The sequence below is a fragment of the Mizuhopecten yessoensis genome, unplaced genomic scaffold (assembly GCF_002113885.1).
Source record: "Mizuhopecten yessoensis strain PY_sf001 unplaced genomic scaffold, ASM211388v2 scaffold11059, whole genome shotgun sequence".
Lineage (NCBI taxonomy): Eukaryota > Metazoa > Mollusca > Bivalvia > Pectinida > Pectinidae > Mizuhopecten > Mizuhopecten yessoensis.
The window spans coordinates 1,188,125-1,210,306 of NW_018408858.1; the positions used below are offsets into that span (position 1 = coordinate 1,188,125).

Consider the following 22,182-nt stretch of genomic DNA (forward strand, 5'->3'; position numbering starts at 1 on the left):
AATAAAATGACATATTCCACTTATCATACAGATTTATTCGCAAATCAGTAATTGTAAATATGCTTTGTTAAAACAAAAACATTATTTAAATTTGTATTTTATGTTATATGGTTCCCTTTACCATATTGTTTTGTGTTATGTTGATTATAATTTCGAATCAATGAAATTACCAAAAATACAGAAATACTCTATTGTCCAGTCTATGTATTTTCGTTATGTAATACAAGTATTAATATGTTGATTACATGGAACTGTGAAAATTTCTCGATGATGATTTACTATTTCATGGAATATCAATGTATCTTTTGTAACATGTCCTTCACCCCATAGTTTCTTTTACTTCATTTGTTTGCATATACCGATAGTACATGTATTATCAAATATTGGTCATTTATAAGGCCACTTGTCATTTAGAAAGATGGGAAGGATTTATATAAATACAATGTACACAGTACTTGTTTCCTCGTCATGTTTGCTAATGTGATGTGTACTATTCATGTCATGTGTTTTATTGCTTAAATAAAAACAGCTTAAACCAAATTGCTAAATAATGTCTTAATTATAGAAATAATGAAATGTTCACAACTTGAAAAGTTGTGAGGTTTTAAGTCTACAAAATGCTGTATTAAACTTTATTTTTACGTAACCTTGCACAAGCTTCAGTACAAAGCGCCTAAAGATACTCTAGTAAACTCCGGCGTCAGGTATAACAAACGGGTACATTGATTTTAATTGAGGCATAAAGTTTGTAAATTGTTTTTGTCGATATAATGGGACTAATTCAACATGATTTGCTTCGCAGTTTATTTAATTAGTCCCAAGACCAAATAAGATTAACAGCCTATGAAGTCCCCAAAAGCAAGATTCAATCCTTTCGTTGTAAAGAAACATGATGACGGGTGCCACATGTGGAACAAGAACCGGAACATCTCGTTCTCACTCCTGTTTGCTATGAAGGCTTTTGATTCTTCCTTTTTTTCTGATGTGAACCTGGTTCCTATGTCTGTCGTTCTGCCTTGTATTCCGTGTGGGTTGGTGATGTGATATTTCAAGTTGTAAGTTAATGCAAATTAAATGTCCTCGGCAATTGTGAGAAAGTAATAGTCGGTCTATAAATAAAAATAAAATTCGTTTAACGCCGTTCATGTATATGTAAACATATTATTTAAGGAAATATCGTTTCTTATAAGTGCATTGATCACTATTGTTCCTATGTGTAATAAGTTTTCTAATAATTGTCTGTAAACCAGCAAAATCATTCCAGTTTTCGGAAGGGATAGTGTCCGATTGTGAGGTTCTGCATACATGAGTTCCAATGTATTTTAATCCAATTTACATCAGTTACTTATTGAAGTTTCTTTTATATAAAGATTTCGGAAACAATCCCTCCGAATATCTAATGAAAAAACAAGTTTGGAGGAACAACTACAAAAGCTTTAGATTTGAATTAATATTTGTTTTTATTTTAAATTATGAAGACAATTGCACAAAAACATAAAATCCTGACAAAGAATACTGCAAATATATAAGAAATACCAGAACATTGCATAAAATAATGTTCAGTTTACCTCAGAAATACACTTGACATATTACTACTGACACATTTCATGAGAGTTGTTTAAATGCAGTAAGCTATTATTAATTTTCATTAACATTCAAATACGCTTACATATCTAGTAATTTGGTTTAAGTAGCAATGATACGTTTGCACCTTCAATGTTAGCAAAGTCTTACTAAAGCTACACTGTAACTGCTCTATTCATGGTGTTCTCACATGTGCATAAAATCGACTCTAATGAATCAAATTTATCTTGTGTGGCCCTAGAATCGTATGAAAGTAAGTTTGATGATTTTATTTGATTCACTTTCCTGTGACTTTCTTCCTGATGAAATCAAAAATACTTTTGAAACCACCAACTATCTGATGACCAAACTCCGTTACCCTCAACCAAATCCTGCGCATGAGAGTAGGACTTCCTCCTTGAACTTCGTCGCGGACATTTTCTCTGACAACTTCAGGAGCTGATAGTTCTTTCAGGATGTTCATAACTTCTTTTTCTCTCTCTCGAAGCGTCATCTCCGTTGATTCCTTTATAACCTTTTGTTGCTTATGAACGGCTCGAATTTTGTGTTCTAGCTCCTCAATTTTCGAACGAAGCATAGCATCACTATCTCCGTCACTATCGTCAAGCCCGTTTCGATTACCTTCTTTCCAGTTTAAGGTATGCGATAGCTTTTCCCTCTGCCTACGAATCCCGTCTAGTTCTCTCGTATAGCGCTCCCCACTCCTTTTAGCAGCATCCATCTTCTCGCGGCATTCTTCCGATACTCGGCTTCTTATTATTTCCATCCTTTTCTCTGCTTCATTTCTGCGATCAGTCACAATCTCGTTCTCCCTATCCATGATAGCTTCCTCTGCCCTTTCAAATATTTGACTTGTGTAGAAATCGCCATGGTTAGCAGCAACCATTTCGTCAATCAATCGGAAGAGTTCCAGAACTTGTTGCTCATTCTCTACTTCATCTGCATGGTTATTGAAAGCGATGCATCGGTTTTGACAGTTCCTTAAAACTCTTTGCAAAGTTTGCGGAGCTGTTCTTACTAGATCATCAAGATCCCGCCCGTCTCTGTTCAGATCATCTTTCCGAGTGAAAACAACGATGAGGTACTTCATCATGTTGTCTCCAAAAGCCTTCTTGAGGAGTCTGACAGTTTCATGTTCTTCCTCTGTGAAGCGATTGATACCGACCACGAGGAGGATAGCATGAGGCCCCGGGGCTGTTATTCCTACACACTTCAATATCTCCTCTGTCACTGTGTCATTATCCATCCCTGTAGAAACATAATGTAAACATGTTAAACATATATCAAAACATATATATATATATATATATATATATATATATGTATATATTAACGTACATGTAGGTAAATGACACTGACATGGGCCAGTCACTAATAAACACCAGCGGACACATTTCTATATCTTTGACACTTTCATCATTATTCATTCTCTTTCCGAACTTGTTTTATTAAAAAAGGAAATTCAAAAAAAAAAAGGATTAATGCATACGATTATTAAATGTCCTTTGTATTTCAAAAAAGCCTTATTCATTAGTAGATTACAAACAAAAATAGTATATGAGAGTAATTTTTTTATTTTAGAGGCACGGTAGCTTAGTGGTAGGACACTGTTCGGGACCGAAGGGTTGCAGGTTCGAGTAACGGCACGGCACTGTGTTTTTACTTTGAACAACATCCTTTACTCCGCTTGTTCCAGGTTACTCAGCTGTAAATGAGTACGTGGTTAGGCAGTGCTAGAATGTTGTAATGCTAGCTGTAAGCGCCGAAATGGCAGCTCCGGCTGTTGCTCCCCAGGGAGTTGAGAAAGTCATTGGCTGGTTGCAAAGACTATTAACCACGGATAATAATTTGTGAACCGCTTTGAGACGACCTGCGAACTAGGTTGTGATAAAGCGGTATATAAAAACCTCGAATTATTATTATCATTATTATATAATTGCTATGCTATACTTTTCTATACAGAAACCCTTATCAACATCATTACAAATGTTAATTTAATGGGTCGAACTTTCTCAATTCAACACAACACAAAAGAAAGTGTATAAGAAGAGACAAAACTGAATTTCAAAAGACATTAAATGCTCACAAAATTCAAAAGTGATGAAAGACATTATAAAACAACGTGAACTAAGACGACATCCAATCCTAACAAAACCCCGGAAGAGATGAAAAAACAGAAACATCAACAGACACTCAAAAGATATCAATTACCCACAAACCCCGGAAGCGACAGAAGACAACAAACATCAACAGAAACTAAAAAGACATCAAATACCCAGAAAACCCCGAGAGTGAGGAAAGACAGCGAACATCAACAGATACTCAAAACACATCAAATACCCACAAAACCCCGAAAGTGACGAAAGACAAAGATAATCAACAGAAACTCAATAGACATCAAATACCCAACAACAATAAACGGAAGTGACGGAAAACAAGGAACATTAACAGAAACTCAAAAAACAAACAGGTGGAATTAAGACCTTAATATAAATACAAAAGTTACCATACCTGTATCAAACAGTCCTGGAGTATCTACTATCTGGATAAGTTTGTTGAAGCGCCTTTTTTTTCCACGCAGACAATGAGTCGTTACAGAGCCACACGAAGCTTGAGACTCAAAAACTTGTTCTCCAAGGATGTTATTACCAGTGGAACTTTTCCCAGAACCTGTACGACCAATCAGGATGATCCTTGTTTCGTTTTCTGTAGGAGAGAATTTTGATGATGTATATTGAATGCATTGTAAATGAATTTAGTTATTGAAAGCATAATATCACATCATTGATTTATTATTAGCATTTGTCTAGTGAGATGTACGGAAATAACAAGGAGTTCAATGCCTGAAGACGACGACAATATTATGTGAAATATAAGGTTATTAAGTATTGAGTAATAATAGGAAGGCTTCTATGTTCAGAGCACAATATGTAAGGGGACCTAACTCCTCGGTTCCTATCGCCAATATACTCCAAATACGTTTGGTTAATTATAAATATTGAAACTGAAAAGGCGATTTGAATGTCTGAAAAATATCAATAAAAATGCAAAAAAAGGTTTAGATTTTTTTGTGTCTTATTATTCCGGACCTATTATTCGGGGGAGTACGGTATTACTCTGCTTCAATGATAAACAAAGTGATTTACAACATAGACCTACTGCTCATGTTTGTTTTAATGTCAATGTTCCAATTTTACCTAGAGCATTCTCCCTGCCTATGGGTTGAGGGTTGTCAGGTTTGTCATTTTTCGGGAGGGAGCACATCTCGCACCGACTAATTGTAACGTTGTTGTCATACGTACAGTTCCTGCACCTCCACACTGCAAGGGGGAACAGAAGTTTACAAAATATTTTGATATATAGTTTTTCCGACCTTGTTTTCTTTTTTCTTTCATATTTCAAAGTATGTAATCATCAGTGTTTCCCACCTTATTACTGAAGTAGTATAGGATTATTTTGGGCAGAACTAGTCATTGGCGTATCATTTGTACCTAAGAAGTTTTCCGCAGTGTACGCACGCCATAGTGCTCTAGAAAACCAAGAACATTGACACTTTTCAATCATCGTTTTGTGTATTAATTATCAAATAAATCTTCCTGTTATTTAATACATACTTAAACAATAACACCACCATCACCAAATTTAAAGTTTTACTTCCGGATCAGCGAGCACATTTGTCTAACCCCGCCCCTATCCCCACCCCCACAATAATGATACTAGGAAGAAGATCTGCAAAGGCAAATCAGCGGTGACATACACAATCCGTGCGTACGTTGTTGACATGATTTTTAAGGGTCGGGGATCGTGATATTTGTTATAAAACAGTCTAACAAATACAAAATTGAAAATTATCTATTATCTATAAAAATATCTATACAAAATACTTTTTATACTCATTTTTATTTAAAAATTGTTACTTAACAACGTAACTAGGGAAAGCAGTCTCGAATGGTACTATATAGTCATGTTTTAAATACAAAGTGGCACTGCAATGAAAAAGTAGTAAAATACTTGTACCATACCACAAATACAGTGTCACGAGATCTATAGTAACCCATTTACAGATTAACATTCAAAAAAGTTGATGACTGTAATTGTCGGGTTAAAGGTCAAGATTATTGATTTGATGACCATAAACATTAAACATACTCAAGACACGTAACACATGCAAATATTTTCTTTGGCAATACAAAATATAATCCCAATATTTATCGGGTTATGTATACTGCTTAATACACAGCATTAACGTTTATTACTTATATTTTGATGTTTGTATTTATGATGCCTTACATTGGGTGACAGACAATATCTGCAAACACGACACTGAATTTATGGTAGAGAAAAAAAATCAAAATTTCGAGATTTCTAGTCAGTAACACAAAAAAACGAAATTTAATTTTCCCTTCATAACATTACGATGTATCTGTATTCTCTTTTTCAAAAACGAACGTTTTTAAGAATTAAAAATGTATTCGAATAAGAGAAATAATCAACTTCAAATGTTTAGTATCCCCAATTTCATCAATTAAACAACATCAAAAGTTCAAATGGTGATCTAATATGGATAATATTGTCATGGTGTGGCGATTATCTCATGATCTGTCATTTCATTACCTACCCGAGAATCCATTATCTTTAGTGGGATCATCACTTGGTTCTATGTCCACCTCTATGTCGGCGTCTGTGTCACATACTTCACAGCACTTAGCAGAGGACGTGTTCTCAAAGCTACACTTCTGACAGGCCCATGTAGTGTTACACTCAGCTGAAAAACAAATCAAAGCTAACAAGTTACCAAAAGAATTGTTTGCTTAACATGGTATGTTATATAGTCAACCGTCCATAAATGTGTTTTTTTTTATTGAATATTAAACAATGAAACAATACATGTGTTCAAATGGTTAAAAAGCCGTAATATCTCGAGAAATTATACCATTTGTTTGTAACAGTACACAAAAAATAGATATGCATTGTGTCCGCCAAATTGTTTGTCAATTAGATAAGTTGTTCGATATGTTCTCAGAAATAATCGTCAATGACAAACGTTGTCAACCAGATATATAATTGGTAAGACATGTTGTCAACAGATATATAATGAGTAAGACAAGTTGTCACCAGATATGTAAGTAGTGAGATATGTTGTCGATCAGATATATAATTAGTGAGACATGTTGTCAATAGATATGTAATAAGTGAGACATTTTGCTAATCAGATATGTAATTAGTGAGACACGTTGTCAATAATATTTGTTATTAGTTAGACATGTTGCCCATCAGATATGTAATTAGTGAGACACGTTACTAATCATATATGTAATAAGTGAGACATGTTGCTAATCAGATATGTAATTAGTGAGACAAAGTACTAATCAGATATATAATAAGTGAGACATGTTGCCCATCAGCAATGTAATTAGTGAGATATGTTGTTAATAATATTTGTTATTAGTGAGACATGTTGCCCATCAGATATGTAGTTAGTGATATATGTTGTCAATCAGATATGTAATTAGTGAGACATGTTGCTAATCAGATATGTAATTAGTGAGACACATGACTAATCAGATATATAAGTGAGACATGTTGCCCATCAGATATGTAATTAGTGAGATATGTTGTCAATCAGATATGTAATTAATGAGGCATGTTGCCCATCCGATATGTAATTAGTGAGATATGTTGTCAATCATATATGTAATCAGTGAGACATGTTGCCCATCAGATATGTAATTATTGAGACACGTTGTCAAAAGGTATGTAATAAGTGATACATGTTGCTAATCCGATATGTAATTAGTGAGTACGTTGTCAATAATATTTGTTATTAGTGAGACATGTTGCCCATCATATATGTAATTAGTGAGACACGTTACTAATCAGATATGTAATAAGTGAGACATGTTGCTAATCAGATATGTAATTAGTGAGACATATGACTAATCAGATATATAATAAGTGAGACATGTTGCCCATCAGATATGTAATTAGTGAGATATGTTGTCAATCAGATATGTAATCACTGAGACATGTTGCCCATCAGATATGTAATTAGTGAGACACGTTGTCAAAAGGTAAGTAATAAGTGAGACATGTTGCTAATCCGATATGTAATTAGTGAGTACGTTGTCAATAATATTTGTTATTAGTGAGACATGTTGCCCATCAGATATGTAGTTAGTGATATATGTTGTCAATCAGATATGTAATTAGTGAGTCATGTTGCCCATCCGATATGTAATTAGTGAGATATGTTGTCAATCAGATATGTAATCACTGAGACATGTTGCCCATCAGATATGTAATTAGTGAGACACGTTGTCAAAAGGTAAGTAATAAGTGAGACATGTTGCTAATCCGATATGTAATTAGTGAGTACGTTGTCAATAATATTTGTTATTAGTGAGACATGTTGCCCATCAGATATGTAATTAGTGAGACACGTTACTAATCAGATATGTAATAAGTGAGACATGTTGCTAATCAGATATGTAATTAGTGAGGCACATGACTAATCAGATATATAATAAGTGAGACATGTTGCCCATCAGCAATGTAATTAGTGAGATATGTTGTCAATCAGATATGTAATTAGTGAGACATGTTTCCCATCAGATATGTAATAAGTGATACACGTTGTCAAAAGGTATGTAATAAGTGAGACATGTTGCTAATCCGATATGTAATTAGTGAGACACGTTGTCAATAATATTTGTTATTAGTGAGACATTTTGCCCATCAGATATGTAATTAGTGAGACACGTTACTAATCAGATATGTAATAAGTGAGACATTTTGCTAATCAGATATGTAAATAGCGAGTCACGTTGTCAATAATATTTGTTATTAGTGAGACATGTTGCCCATCAGATATGTAGTTAGTAATATATTTTGTCAACCAGATATGTTACTAGTGAGATATGTTGTCAACCAGATATGTTATTAGTGAGACATGTTGTCAATTAGATAAGTTATTAGTGAGACAAGTTGTAAATCAGATATGTAACTAGTGAGACATTTTATCAATCAGATATGTAACTATTGAGACTTGTTATCAGTAACATAGGTAATAAGTAAGACATGTTATCAGCAACATATGTAATAAGTAAGACACATTGCTAATTAAGCCATAAAACCCCTCTGGATCCGCCACTGTCAATGTATAATCATATGTTTTGAGTATTATTATGAATGATTCTTATTCGAGATAACGTATATAGTTATTTCCCTTGTTTCATAAAAATTGCCCGTGTTTGTATGATTTTGAATGACTCTTATTCGAGACATCATATATAAAATAACAAATAAGAACTATTTCCCATGTGTTGTCTACAGGTTAATATCACTGTATTTTATTTTTACATTTTTTTTTAAGAATAAACAGGGAATAACCAATCGGCCAGCTGCCATTTTCACTGTGGAAAAATAAGTATACTACGTGTAATTAAAGAATACTTTTTAAATTTAGAAATTCTATTACAATTGCCAACTGTTAATCATTCAATACAAAAGTCAAGTGTGTAGACTTTACCACGCCATTGTGATAAACAAGAACGGAAAAGAATAAGAGCCAGATGGTAAGTTTTTATCAAGTACATTCAGTTTCAGTTTAAGAATGAAGATCAAGTTAATAACAAACAGAATTTTGATAAAAGTGTCGATAGCTTACAATGAATAATTACAACGCTCTAACCAGGACATATTTCTTTACAAAATCCTTGACGTCACTGTTTCGTGGGCGCCTGTCCTACATTCTGTGAGTAATATGCACGAGGTATACAGTGTAAGCGTGGGAAGAAAAAAAGAAAATATATCTAATTGTCAATCGTTTCAGTTACCTACATAAAGAGAATAACTTAATTATAAAATAATCAACATCTCAAAGGCATCAACTGTTACATTGTATTTACATATATCTTATTTTCAATTTGGCTAGTCCCTATGATTGACGTTTTAGACAATACCAAATATACTCAACACCAAAACAGATGACGTCATATAACGATATTTATTTTCACTTTTACATATCGCGTTTCAATATTAATCTTTAGGGATTGATGTTTATTAAAAATGAAAATAAAAAGTGTTATCGGTATTTTAAAATTTAATTATTAGTAATTTAAAAAAAGGGTTTTTGGGTATTATAAGCTATAGACAAACACCATTAACAATGTGCAAGTTATATCCATGTACCTTTTCCTGCTTAACACCCCCTTAAATCCTGGTTATTCCTTAGCACTGATAAATAGTTCAGATGACTTTAATCAATGAAACAGAACAGTGGTCCCGACTAAAAAAAATATAGCATCTGTCCAATCTGAAAACGAACTTTTCGATATCTCATATATATATCCAGTTCAGAAAGTGATCTTCTTACCCAAACAGTACCCATTTGATATGAATGTAACGTGATTGGTGGGTGGAGTCATTTCATAAAAAGTGCACCACAAAAGAAATTATTTGTGAAAAAAATCTGTAATTGGTGTAACCTTGGAAAGTACCAATACATATATCATTACCTATCTTTAGCTTCCTGTTCCGTGTATATCATGTGTGTGAGGGTGTTTCAAGAAAATATTAGTCATTTCCATTCCACTTAACTATCGTCCATGATGAAGAATTGGTTTCCGCAAATAACACTTACCCATTTTAGTTTAAGTACTACGGCAGACAACCTGTAACAAATTCAAGGAAAACAATGTAAGTTTATTACAAGATAAAATTATCAATTTATGTTACCCTAAATGTTAGGATCGCGTTCTGTGTACAAGTGTAGGTGCTAGGCGTGTTTCCAGTAGGTGTTTTATGTATTATTTAGTTTAAACTTACTTTTATTCGGGTATTTCAATTTTAAATATATTTATATACAATAAATATATGTTTAGCGGAAAAAAAACCTGTGCATGCCTAAAATGTGTAATAAAAAATAAATGTGTATGACGTAGAACAACAAGGTTTTCAGGGACAATCTATTTGTTTTTTTTTATTAACAGTTGCATTCCATTTTCCACGTTATGGAATCAATCAGTTCTGCTCAGGAGTGACGAAACACAGCAGGGGTCAATACTGAGTTCACAAAGTTAATACCTCGTATGCCCACCGTTTGCCTGAATGCAAGCCTGGCAACGTCGACGCATGGAGCCTATCAGACGGTTCAAGAATACTTGTGGGAAGGCATTCCAGATCGGTACCAAAGCTGCAGCCAAATCAGCCAACGTCACCGGTTGATTAGGTAATGCCTGTAATATGCGCTTCATTTCATCCCAGACGTGTTCAATGGGCGACAGATCGGGGAATACAGCAGGCCAGGGCAACACGTCAACGTTCTGCTGACCAGAAAGTCCATAGCGACACGAGCTGTGTGTGGTGGCGTTGTCCTGCTGTAGCGTAATGTGACGTTGCTGCCCTTGCACGAATGGAACGACGTGGGTCCGGGGGATCTCGTCACGGTAACGTAGCGCGTTCAAATTCCCGTTAACAACCACCAGAGGCGTTCTCCCGTTGGCTGTGATGCTGCCCCAAATCATAACGCTGCCTCTGCAGAAAGAACGTCGTTGTACCACACACGCGTCAAGGAAACGTTCTCCAACGCGACGATACACTCTGGAACGGCCGTCACTACTATCCAATTGGACTCGCGACTCGTCCGTAAACAAAATGCCTGCCTAATCCCGTCGTGTAAATCGCAGATGACTTCTGCACCAGTCCAGACGTGCTACACGATGACGTGGCAGAAGAACTGGGCGGATTGCAGGACGTCGCGGACGGATAGCTTGTTCATGCAATCGGTTCCGTACAGTTTTCGGGCTTATTGGTAGCAACCCAGGGATTGTCCGTGCAGTCAAACTTGCCGTTTGGAAGCGATTTATTAAATGGACAAGCCGAATATGGTTGTCCTGTTGACGTGACGTCACACGTTGACGTCCCGCACGAGGTCTATCGCCGGCGTGGCCAAACTGTTGATGTCGTCTCCACAAATCCCGGATTGTGTTTCAATGGACATGATCACGTGTAGAGACAACGGCTTGGCCCATACCGGAGGCGGTCATTTTCATTGAGCCTCGGCATAGCATTAATCACAAATTAAAACGTGTTAATGCTGTTATTACTGTTCCCTGGTCTCAACAGAGTGACCCAACAGTTGAAAAATAAACTTTCATTGTCGAATTTGATGGCTGGACGAGAAAAACGTGCAAACTGGTCAACGCCTATAGAGAGCAAACTGCACGGGAAAAATTGTCAGTGACACACGGATAGTGTGTATGTGTCATACTCGGTCATGTATGTGAATTTTCATGTATATACAGTTGGTAATACATGTTCTATAACAATTCTCTCATGCACAGTTTCTTTTTTCCGCTAGTATATATATATTTTTATATTTACTCTACATTGCTAATATTTCAATCTATTGTACAAAAAAATAAGTTATAAGTAAATAGCTCATAACTCTAGTGTGATGATATAACATAATTTCTATTTTGAGGTAATATTCAAAAATTTTGGAAGTAACTGCCGTTACAGACTAAGTTTAGTGAAACTTTATTGTATTGTTGGTATAATGCTCCAGTAATACAAACATGCTATACATATATGATTCGAAAGCGAGTACAAAATACTTATGTTAATCCGTTTCCTATTTTTGATAAAGCGGCGATTGCACGGCACTGACTAATATAAAATACGGGCTTATTCCGTCTACTCAAAAATCTTCCTCAAGATTGAGTGACAATTAAGAAATGGTAAGTCAAAAATTGTCATAATCTATGAATAATATACATATCAGCTATTTAGCATAAAATTATATATTTGTGCTATAGTCTTATAGATACATACATGCAGTTAATTACAGCCTGTGTATGTGAGTTACTCGATTTGTTCTGAAATAAAGGATTATCACTCTTTACAGAATGCAGTTGAACACTTCAGAGACTTGATGCTTCTATACAACTTTTAAGGTATCCTACACATCTCAGCCGGAAAAAGTTAATCCTTTTATTTGCGTTTCCCCCATAATTCTATTTTGAATTAAAGCAAGTATCACCCTAAGTGAAAGCTCGAGGCTATCAGATTAAACTTTGCTGTGCCAAGCTACCTCTATTTAGATCTTAACCATATGGGACAAAATCTTCGATAAGACTGCAGATAAGTAAAGCAATTTTCATCTTTATAATTATAACGATAATGGTGGTTAGCATTACAAAAAGTATCTGCCCATCGAAATATATTCATAAGCCAGCTAGCTGATACATTGTAATTAGGAAACGGTATTACTTCACGTTCACTTGGAACCAATTCAAATCTGCATGAATTAATCCATCAAAATGAGTCGAATGAAAGAGGGGGAAATGAATTTAAAAAAGAAAAAAGTTTAGTGATGGTATGTGTTTCTTGTGCCTTGCGCCAACAGTGTAGGCCACAACATTGAGCATCAGCTGTGTATTTTATCTTGATAGAAATGTGAGACAGCATACGCCACTTACATTTGTATCACTTTTAGACAGAAACGACTAATACTGTTGGTTTAGATAAAACATGTAATAAATATTCAGGGTTTTATGAAATTGTTCAAAATCCGCATTTGTTTCATTATTGTATGTAAAAGAATAGTGGTGTTTGGGTGGCGCAGTGAATAGCGCACTGGTCTTCCACGAAGACATACAGCTAGGCCGGTTGGATTCCCCACTCTTACACTGTAAGGTAGCTTTAAAGCGGAAGATTATGAAATAAACCGATTTCTATACCGATTGTTTTACAATTTAAGGATATAATACAGGGGGAAGTACATTGTTCACACAAGATATTTCCAGTACAAGGTTGGTCACTATCGTGTCTCTAGAACGTATCGTAGGGGTATAAGAAGGGGTACCAACATAATCAAATATACAGACAAAGGTGAAAGTTTAATATGTTTGATGTTTAATTAGCCAGTTAAATTTAGAATGCAGATGGGATATTTATTTCGCATTTACATAGCAATCTTCAAACGTCATGAGAATTTAATATACGTTTCGCGGCTACATGGTAAAATCCAAAGGGTAGTTCTCGATTCTCCCATTTTTTTAAAAGAGCATGGGAAGAAGGATGTTCTTAAAAGGATTATAATCTGTTTCTGGATAATTTTGGCAGTATTAACCTGTATTTACCTGTGTTTGTACCCGCCTAAGTTATAAGATATAATATAAGATATTGATATTGCTAATAAAAAAAAAAAATGAAAAAAAAATGTATTTGTTTTATAGTGATTGTGAAGCCGATGTGACAGCATCATCGACACTCAAGGGGTTACGCTCTCTTACCCTCTTTGCACTCCTTAAATATGTCATAGCAAAATTGAAGGCACGAAGGTAGCTGTTTGATTGGTCTCAGGTAAAAAAAAAAACACCTGACCAATCACTAGGCTGATAGGTTACAAAGGAGCAACACCCGACTTTAAAGACTGTCAATGTTTACCGTTACGTGACCGCGAAGTTCTTTTGATGTTCATTAAAGGATCGAACTAGTCTTTTTATCTCATCAACAAGGTAGGGCACACTAAGCCTTTATTTTTGCTATGACAAATTCCAGTGTGTAGAGAGCGAAAGTGAGGGTAACTCCTGGAGTATTAAGGATGATATGACGGTTGATAAAATATCTTATTTTATGATTTTGTAAACTCATTATTTAAATATTAATGTAATTTTTATAACAATATAATCTTTTTTTATCCAAAAGTTGGGGGGTACCCTATTTTTTGGCAATTTTAAAGGAAGCACTGTTCAAGTCAAGATGATTCTCCTATATGTACCTTATAAAATGAAAAAGTTGAATGTCTTACCTACATCCCCTATTTTCAGACATGTAACAGGAAATAAAATCCATTTTGTTTGCTATGGTCTAATATTACAAAACACGCCCTTAATATGGACACTGTCCTAAAGGAACTATATGAATGCCTCACTCAGGATTGCGCGATTGCCATGCAGATTATTCTACCTATGAACCTTTACGGAAACACGTCCTCCTTGGTTTTCCCCCAACACGTTAGTAAAATCAATATCTGTTTTTAATGAATGAATTAATTATCCAACTTTGAACTAAGGAAGTTCTTTAGTTACACATGTCAGAAATGTTACATGTATATTAGATTTTATGATAAAGTGAAAAAAGGATATATTTTTCTACAAAATATATTGTAAAGAACAACATGTTATTCAAAGAGAATAATATTCTGGGAGCACACTTAAGAAATTGCACAGTTCATAATAAACGCGCTATACTAATTATTAATTTGAATTCAACCTTCACTCCTTTACATTTTGAAATTCATCAAACGTTGGGTGTTATGCATCTCTCCTTTCTATTCACATTATGGCCCCTATCATCATCAAACAAGTCTTAAAAGGACGAAAAGTCTGCATAGTGCAGTGTTAGTCATTTTTTGACTTACTGTATATATTACAAAACTGTATAAGTACAATCATTTATGACTTTCAAGTGTTGGAGGAGTAGTGTTTAATTTCACATTAATAATGAGTAGAGTGTGTATATTATGAACCACTACTCTAAAGAGATAGGCGTGGCCGTTAAGTTTGGGGGGAACTCTCGGTGACTAAGAAATCCTCCGGCGGATCTAAACTCCACATGTACCAACCTGTATCTAAAAGATGAACATAAAACAAGCAAATGTGATTGGGTCTTTACAATTTTGTAATAGATACATAGTACTTTACTTACCAACCACGACGTATGGTGTCGGAGGGGGCAGTAACGATCCTAGACTGAATGTATTCTACAAACAATTATAAATATATACACATTTAACTATCCGTCAAAATTCCACTTACTGTACAAATATTTCCTTGTTGATATTTTAAACATATGTCATGTGCTTGCTTCAATTACAAATATAAGGAAGTTTTACTTATAAGGGTCGAATGTCTGTGTTTGTTTCTAAATTTAACTGTTCGATCTGTACTAGTCATACATGGTTTAAACAGTTACAAGAGGCGGAACCATTAGGTCATGCAAGCTCTTCAGTTTGGAGTGTTCGTGTAATGGTCATTCTTTTTTAACGTACAATATAATGGAATATCGTGATAGCAAACAAATCTCTCCATTCTGCACGGATCGCCCACTCTTTCTATCCATATTCATCTGAATGTTTGCAGACACTTTTTTTTGTCATACTTGTCTAAAATAACGTTCAAATTATTTGGATTCGAAGAATGAACAGTAACTGTTACATTATATTACTAATTTTAGTTAAATATGATATGTTATGTTGTTATATTTTAGATCATGCTCGATATCCAGGGGTTACGCTCATTTAAGCTCTCTTCACCCCTGGAACATGTCATAGCAAAATTGAAGGCACGGTGTGCGCCACCTTGTTGATGAGACTGGTTCGATCCTTTGATGTACACCAAAAGAATCGTGCGACAACGTAACGGTAAAAATTGACAGGCTTTGAAGTCGGGTGTCGCTCCTATGTAATCTTCAAAGGACATGTATCAGCATAGTGATTGGTCAGGTGTTCTTTTACCTGAGGCCAATCAAACAGCTATCTTCGTGCCTTCGATTTTGCTATGACATATTCCAGGGGTGTAGAGAGCAAAAGTGAGCGTAACCCCAGGATATCGAGGATGACTTTAGATATATATATTATTTGAACTGTTAGATATGTATTACTGTTATTGTATTATAGTTTCATTGCTTTTGGAGCAGCAGCTTCCAGCAACAAATTAAAACTGATACTAACATAAATGTCAGTGCCAAAATATCTATTAATAACAGTACCGCCATTATCTCTACTAATACTACTGTAGAATCATTTATTTTCATGGGGTTAAAATTTCGTGGTTTTCTTATACATGTACTTGCCTGTTTCAAGGACATTATATTTCACTTATTTTTGATTTTCTCCTTTTTGATATCATACGAAATTTATGTTTTCGTTGGGATTTAATTTCATGGATTTGTGTTATCCACGAAATAAACGAAACCTAATGTCCCACGAAAATTTATGCTTTTACAGTAATACTCCACCAATAATACTTGCACTACTACTACCAGCAACAACACCAGCACAACACCGAAACTACCTCACCAACACAACCACAACCATCATCACCCCACAACTATTCTCTCGTCAGGGTTATTTTAAATTTGAAAGTTCAAAATTATACAGAAGGGATAATATCTCAATACCAATCTAACTAGGTATCTTAGTTTATCTAAGGCGAGGAGTTCCCAACTATCACATACTCAATGGGTACAATAGTTTATCTAAGAGGAAGATTATGAAATAGAAATTACACATTATCGGGAAGATCCAGAACCACGTTCGTCTTCCGGAAGTTTACACCACAGTTTTTTTAAAATTAGCAACTAGGTCATATCTACATGTATGCATCAACGTAAAGACGCGTCTAGATACGGAGTGGATATTGACACTCGAGTGGTACATTAGGTAATATCAACGGCCCGTATAGACATCGCTTGTAACGACAAATGGAAGGCTTGTTACAATCTATAATCTGATACACATAATATAACTTCGTCTTTAATAAGTACATTTACAATACCAAGTACAAATTTTCTTTTTATATATGCAAAATTTCCATATAGGAACTTTCATCCAACATTTCGAGGCTTCACCAAATACAGAACTTTTTCACAAATAATTCCTTTTGTGGTGCACTTTTTACGATATGACTCCACCCACCAATCACGTTACATAAGTATCAAACGTTATATTTCTTTGCTTTCATTTCTAAAGTGATAATCTTAGGTAATTTTCATATTTTCTAATAAATATTTAAGGTGATATTATTCTACATAGAGAAAATAAGCGTTGCATATTGATCAGGTTTAACCATAACACTAAACCGTCCATGGTAATTATGCCTTTACATTATAACAATAGATATTTCATGTTTTTACGGTATGTACGCTATTTATATGGATTATTTCCTTCACAAGGAAATGAGCGAACATGTTATCGAAGTCAGGCATGTGGACTACAGTTTCTTTACTTGACAAGGAAATTAAATTAATTGAGCGCGAACATGTGAAAATCCACGATTAGATAATGACTATTTATAATCTGTGTTTGTGAAAAATCCATTTTATCAAAAATCAATCCCATCTTATGTAAGATATCGTACTCATGTCTCCGAAGAGGAATGACTGAATTCAATTCGTTGTCAGCCTGTATTAAATGATGTATAATGTATACAAACACTTTAACATTACACATGATAATAGGGGCTATTAAGTTTTTTTGTGATTCTTTTGCTCACTTCACCAATCAATGTTAACCTATTGATTTAAATTGAAGATGAATAGTCCTCTTATAAGCTAATGGTTCAAATAACATCAAGTTTTTCCCAGTAATATATGACACAATGTTTCGTTCCTGTTTTGTTTTGTTTTTCTAATACATTGGACAAAACTTTCCCTTCCCGGACAATTTGAAGACTGAACATGCGAATGAAAAAAAATCTTTAAAGGAACAGTTAAAACAAACAAAAACAAAACAAAAAAGCCATCGCAAACAGCATAATTATTAGAACGGAAGGGTAATCGGACACATACAGGAAAGTATTAATTTACTAAGGTTTAAAATATGTATTGTGAAGAAATATTTAGAAATGATGGAAAATGAAATCTCATTGGTTATTTGCTGGAATCTTTTCTATATCAGCTAACTACAATATTAAGAAACCCTAATGTTAAAGGAATATATTATAAGTTGTACAGGTCTTTGGTAGGCTACCTATGTCAGATCAGGATATGTAACATTGTATATCCTTTGTCGATTGATGATGGTAGTTTTGATTTGTACTGTGAAAAAAGCACCACTTTGTGCTGCGATTTGTCATTCTGTACTCATTCTTGCGGATACCTTATTATTTACTTGTACGTAGACTTACATGAATGTAGGGTTTGAAAAACAATGTTAACAAAACTGTAACCAAAAACTCATACTCAATATCGATGATCTAGGCCCTGGTACAAAGTACAAAACAAAAATACATGTACACAAACTCATACTCAATATCGATGATCTAGTCCCTGGTACAAAGTACAAAACAGAAATACATGTACACAAACTCATACTCCATATCGATGATCTAGGCCCTGGTACAGTGTACATAATACAAAACAAAAATACATGTACACAAACTCATACTCCATATCGATGATCTAGGCCCTGGTACAAAGTACAAAACAGAAATACATGTACACAAACTCATACTCCATATCGATTATCTAGGCCCTGGTACAGTGTACAAAATACAAAACAGAAATACATGTACACAAACTCATACTCAATATCGATGATCTAGGCCCTGGAACAGTGTACAAAGTACAAAACAAAAATACATGTACACAAACTCATACTCAATATCGATGATGTAGGCCCTGGTACAAAGTACAAAACAAAAATTCATGCACACAAACTCATACTCAATGTCGATGATCTAGGCCCTGGTACAAAATACAAAACAAAAATATATGTACACAAAAAAGAAAGATCAGAGGGTAAGCGTCGTCTTGTTCATACATTTACCTGCCAATTACAGTTAACCCATTCACCCCTATATAGCTAAAGTAAACTCTACCAAGCAATGATATGGTATAGCCCATAACGGTGTTCAGGGGCGAAAGGGTTCATTAACATCATCAAAATGAGAACCGGGGAAATAAGACTAACAATTTAATAAAAATGATAATCAGTAACCTTTCTATTTTCCTATCGTCAACGTTTTGAATACTGATAGATTAAACATAAAAATGAAATATACCATTTCATGCACCAGAAATATATATATTGATATATCCTGACTAGTAAAGAGGTCAGATTATTTACATGTACCTTAACAAGGGCATATATGTAAGAGGTTGTTAGTAATTATATTGTATATTATGCATAATAAAATGAAATAGTTGAGTAAGAGACAAATAACTTCATTTTAACACCAGGAACATACAAGTCACAATAATTATGTACACTGTACACGAAGAACTAAAGCTCGTTTACAAGTCACAATAATTATGCGCACTGTATAACAAGAAAAAAAAGCTTACCTATAACTGACAATCATAATATATTGGGAGCAGATTTATTTCCGGGTTTTGTATTCTTTCTCCATAACATATATTTGCAAAAATATTGCTTCTGTCATATTTCAATCGAGCACACACCAAACGTTCGTCATATTTACTTTTGATATTTTCCCGTCCTATTAACGTTACATCTTTGAGTTGTTAACACGGATCATTTTCCCCATATGTATCTCCATACATTGATGTAACTGTCTCCTGAGGTATGTAGTTCATTATGTAGCTAAATAGACATAGTGGGGATGATACGATCTATTCTTTCATGCCTGAAACTGGTCTTGACGGTATAAACTCTAGTAGCTTGCATACAGGAGCCAATGAAGCGCAGTTAATGCAAAAATGATAACCATCGGAATAGAGTTTCAGCCGCATTTTATTCTAAGAATGTAGTGAACAGTCTTGGAAGGAAAGGTTTACTCTGATTAGTATTAGGGATGTGTGTGAATCGTCGATAAAACGATATTGATAAAAAAAATCAATCAAATCTTCAAAACGAGTTATTTTAACGGTTGATTCACAGCCAGACGTATGGTTGTTTGAATGGATATTCATGAGTTACATTGACATATTTATCATTACAAAACAATAACATTTTAGAATTCATCATTCCTTGACAGATATGTTTATATAGCAAAGGTGTTAAAAGGTAAGTGTACATTTAAAGCGCACCGATACATAAATCAGCTTCCATTGATTTAGTGTTATCGTTACGTTTACATAGGAAATGGATGTATAATTTCGTTCCTCCATTTTGCTAATCGATTTTTAAAGACTTACAAGTAGTAGTATCCTGTGTATGTGTGCATTACCATCGATCTAACAATAACACCAAGTGTAGCACTCTGGTATGTTATAGAATGCTAACAAACATTATTACGAATATTGTAAAATCTACCAAGTCTGTGATATTACGACACATTTCAATGGTAAACAAACAGCTATTATTGTCTACCAAAATCATTCAGATGCAACGGTCTTCCAAACCCCTCCCCGTATTGCAAATGTAAGCAAGCGAAAAGCGGGACTGTTTCTCCCTGTCACGTGTAAGGCACACGTGCCATTTATGCACTTGTGCTTATGCATGGTAATAAACTGGACGAGAGAAGTAGCAGTCGGGAATTAAATAGGCTTCGCACGCTTATACGGGACATAAATATAAGCAAATGAAATTCTAATTATCTCCATCCCAATAAATATGTACTAACAATATTTATGAAATATTATGTTTTCAATTTTAACCAATTTTGTTCTGATATATTTGGGCACGGTAACTATAAAAAGTAATCTGATTCATATTTAACACGTGTTAGTTCCAAACCATTTATATGCAGTTAAATAAGACACTCAAAATATTTCTTACACATAATGCATGCAAAGATATATTAACAGGTGTTTTTTTTCGCCCCTTACAAAATACGAGAAATAAACGAATAAGATGAAAGTGAACATTTCTAGTAAAACAACACCACACACATATATTTCTAATTAAGTAACAACATTCACCCGTAATCTTTAGTAACATACGAAAACATACAATACACGATAAAGTAACACAACCTACACTATACTATCAGGTAAAGTCAGCCATCACACAGCACAACATCGAGCAAAGTAACACTTCCCACAATAAAATCTATATTGTAAAATAACACTATGCACTACAACTCTGCTTCACACACCACCACACTCTCTTGCAAAACAAGAAAATACAGCAAAGCACTTAATGACAGCCCAACAACCACGAGGGAACGGATCGACCAGACTCAAACTTATCCTTTGAATAGGGATTGAATGGATTTATTTTATGTACATTGAGGCAATGAATAGGAGTAGCTGATCTGCAGATCCTGTGGAGTGCGTTTCATGTAGCAGCGCTCCACAGGATATGTAGATCAGCTATTCGGTCTTTGCGTATTGCAGAGTTATCTTCTCTTGGGAGCAGGTATTGATTGTTACGTCATGGGTTTGCGTGAGAAAATTACGTCGTTTTCTCAAAAATTGATGACGTTACTCTCACAAACAAGTGACGTAACAATCAATACCTGCTCCCAAGAGAAGATAACTCTGCAATATGCAAAGACGGAATACTGCTGTTCATTGAAGCTTATAATGAACATGAAAAAAAATCCATTCAATTAAGATATTTACGTTTCGATGAATTACAATAGAAACAAGTTAAAACACATTTTTAAATTAAATATTTTTAATATTAGTATCGGACAGAAAACCATAACAAAAGGAACAGCCAGAACTCCAGCCTTCACACAAACTTCAAATGTTCGACTTTCGCCGATTAGCTGATTTCAAATAAAAGAAAATAAAAAATGATAGTTCAATGGTGCAACATTTATGATTTTTGTAATGTCTCGGAGAAGGGTAGATAACTCTTCTCAGAAACCTACTATGCGTAGTAATATGAAGTTGTCATTGTGTGTGAAATCAGCTGAATGGTTGCACGAGAATCGTTGTATTCATAGTGTATTCATGGTC

General features: G+C 34.5%; 1 protein-coding gene across 1 annotated transcript; it reads right to left on the reverse strand.

The window, feature by feature from the left end:
* Positions 1-1,459: 1,459 nt before the first annotated feature.
* Positions 1,460-15,380, reverse strand: LOC110465184 (GTPase IMAP family member 7-like). Its single transcript, XM_021520840.1, has 6 exons — positions 15,298-15,380; positions 10,226-10,256; positions 6,203-6,349; positions 4,782-4,904; positions 4,096-4,290; positions 1,460-2,832 (listed from the first exon to the last, which is right to left on the reverse strand). The coding sequence occupies exons 2-6, from the start codon at positions 10,227-10,229 to the stop codon at positions 1,862-1,864; spliced, it is 1,440 nt and encodes a 479-aa protein (XP_021376515.1). The 5' UTR covers positions 10,230-10,256; positions 15,298-15,380; the 3' UTR covers positions 1,460-1,861.
* Between the last annotated feature and the right edge of the window lie 6,802 nt (positions 15,381-22,182).

What these genes read in the sequence shown, in the direction of transcription:
- LOC110465184 (XM_021520840.1), bottom strand. An exon ending in TAAAGATAATGGATTCTCGG is followed by an intron (nt 4,905 to 6,202) that starts GTAGGTAATGAA and finishes TCCCCCTTGCAG; the next exon opens with TGTGGAGGTGCAGGAACTGT. An exon ending in AGGCAGGGAGAATGCTCTAG is followed by an intron (nt 4,291 to 4,781) that starts GTAAAATTGGAA and finishes TCTCTCCTACAG; the next exon opens with AAAACGAAACAAGGATCATC.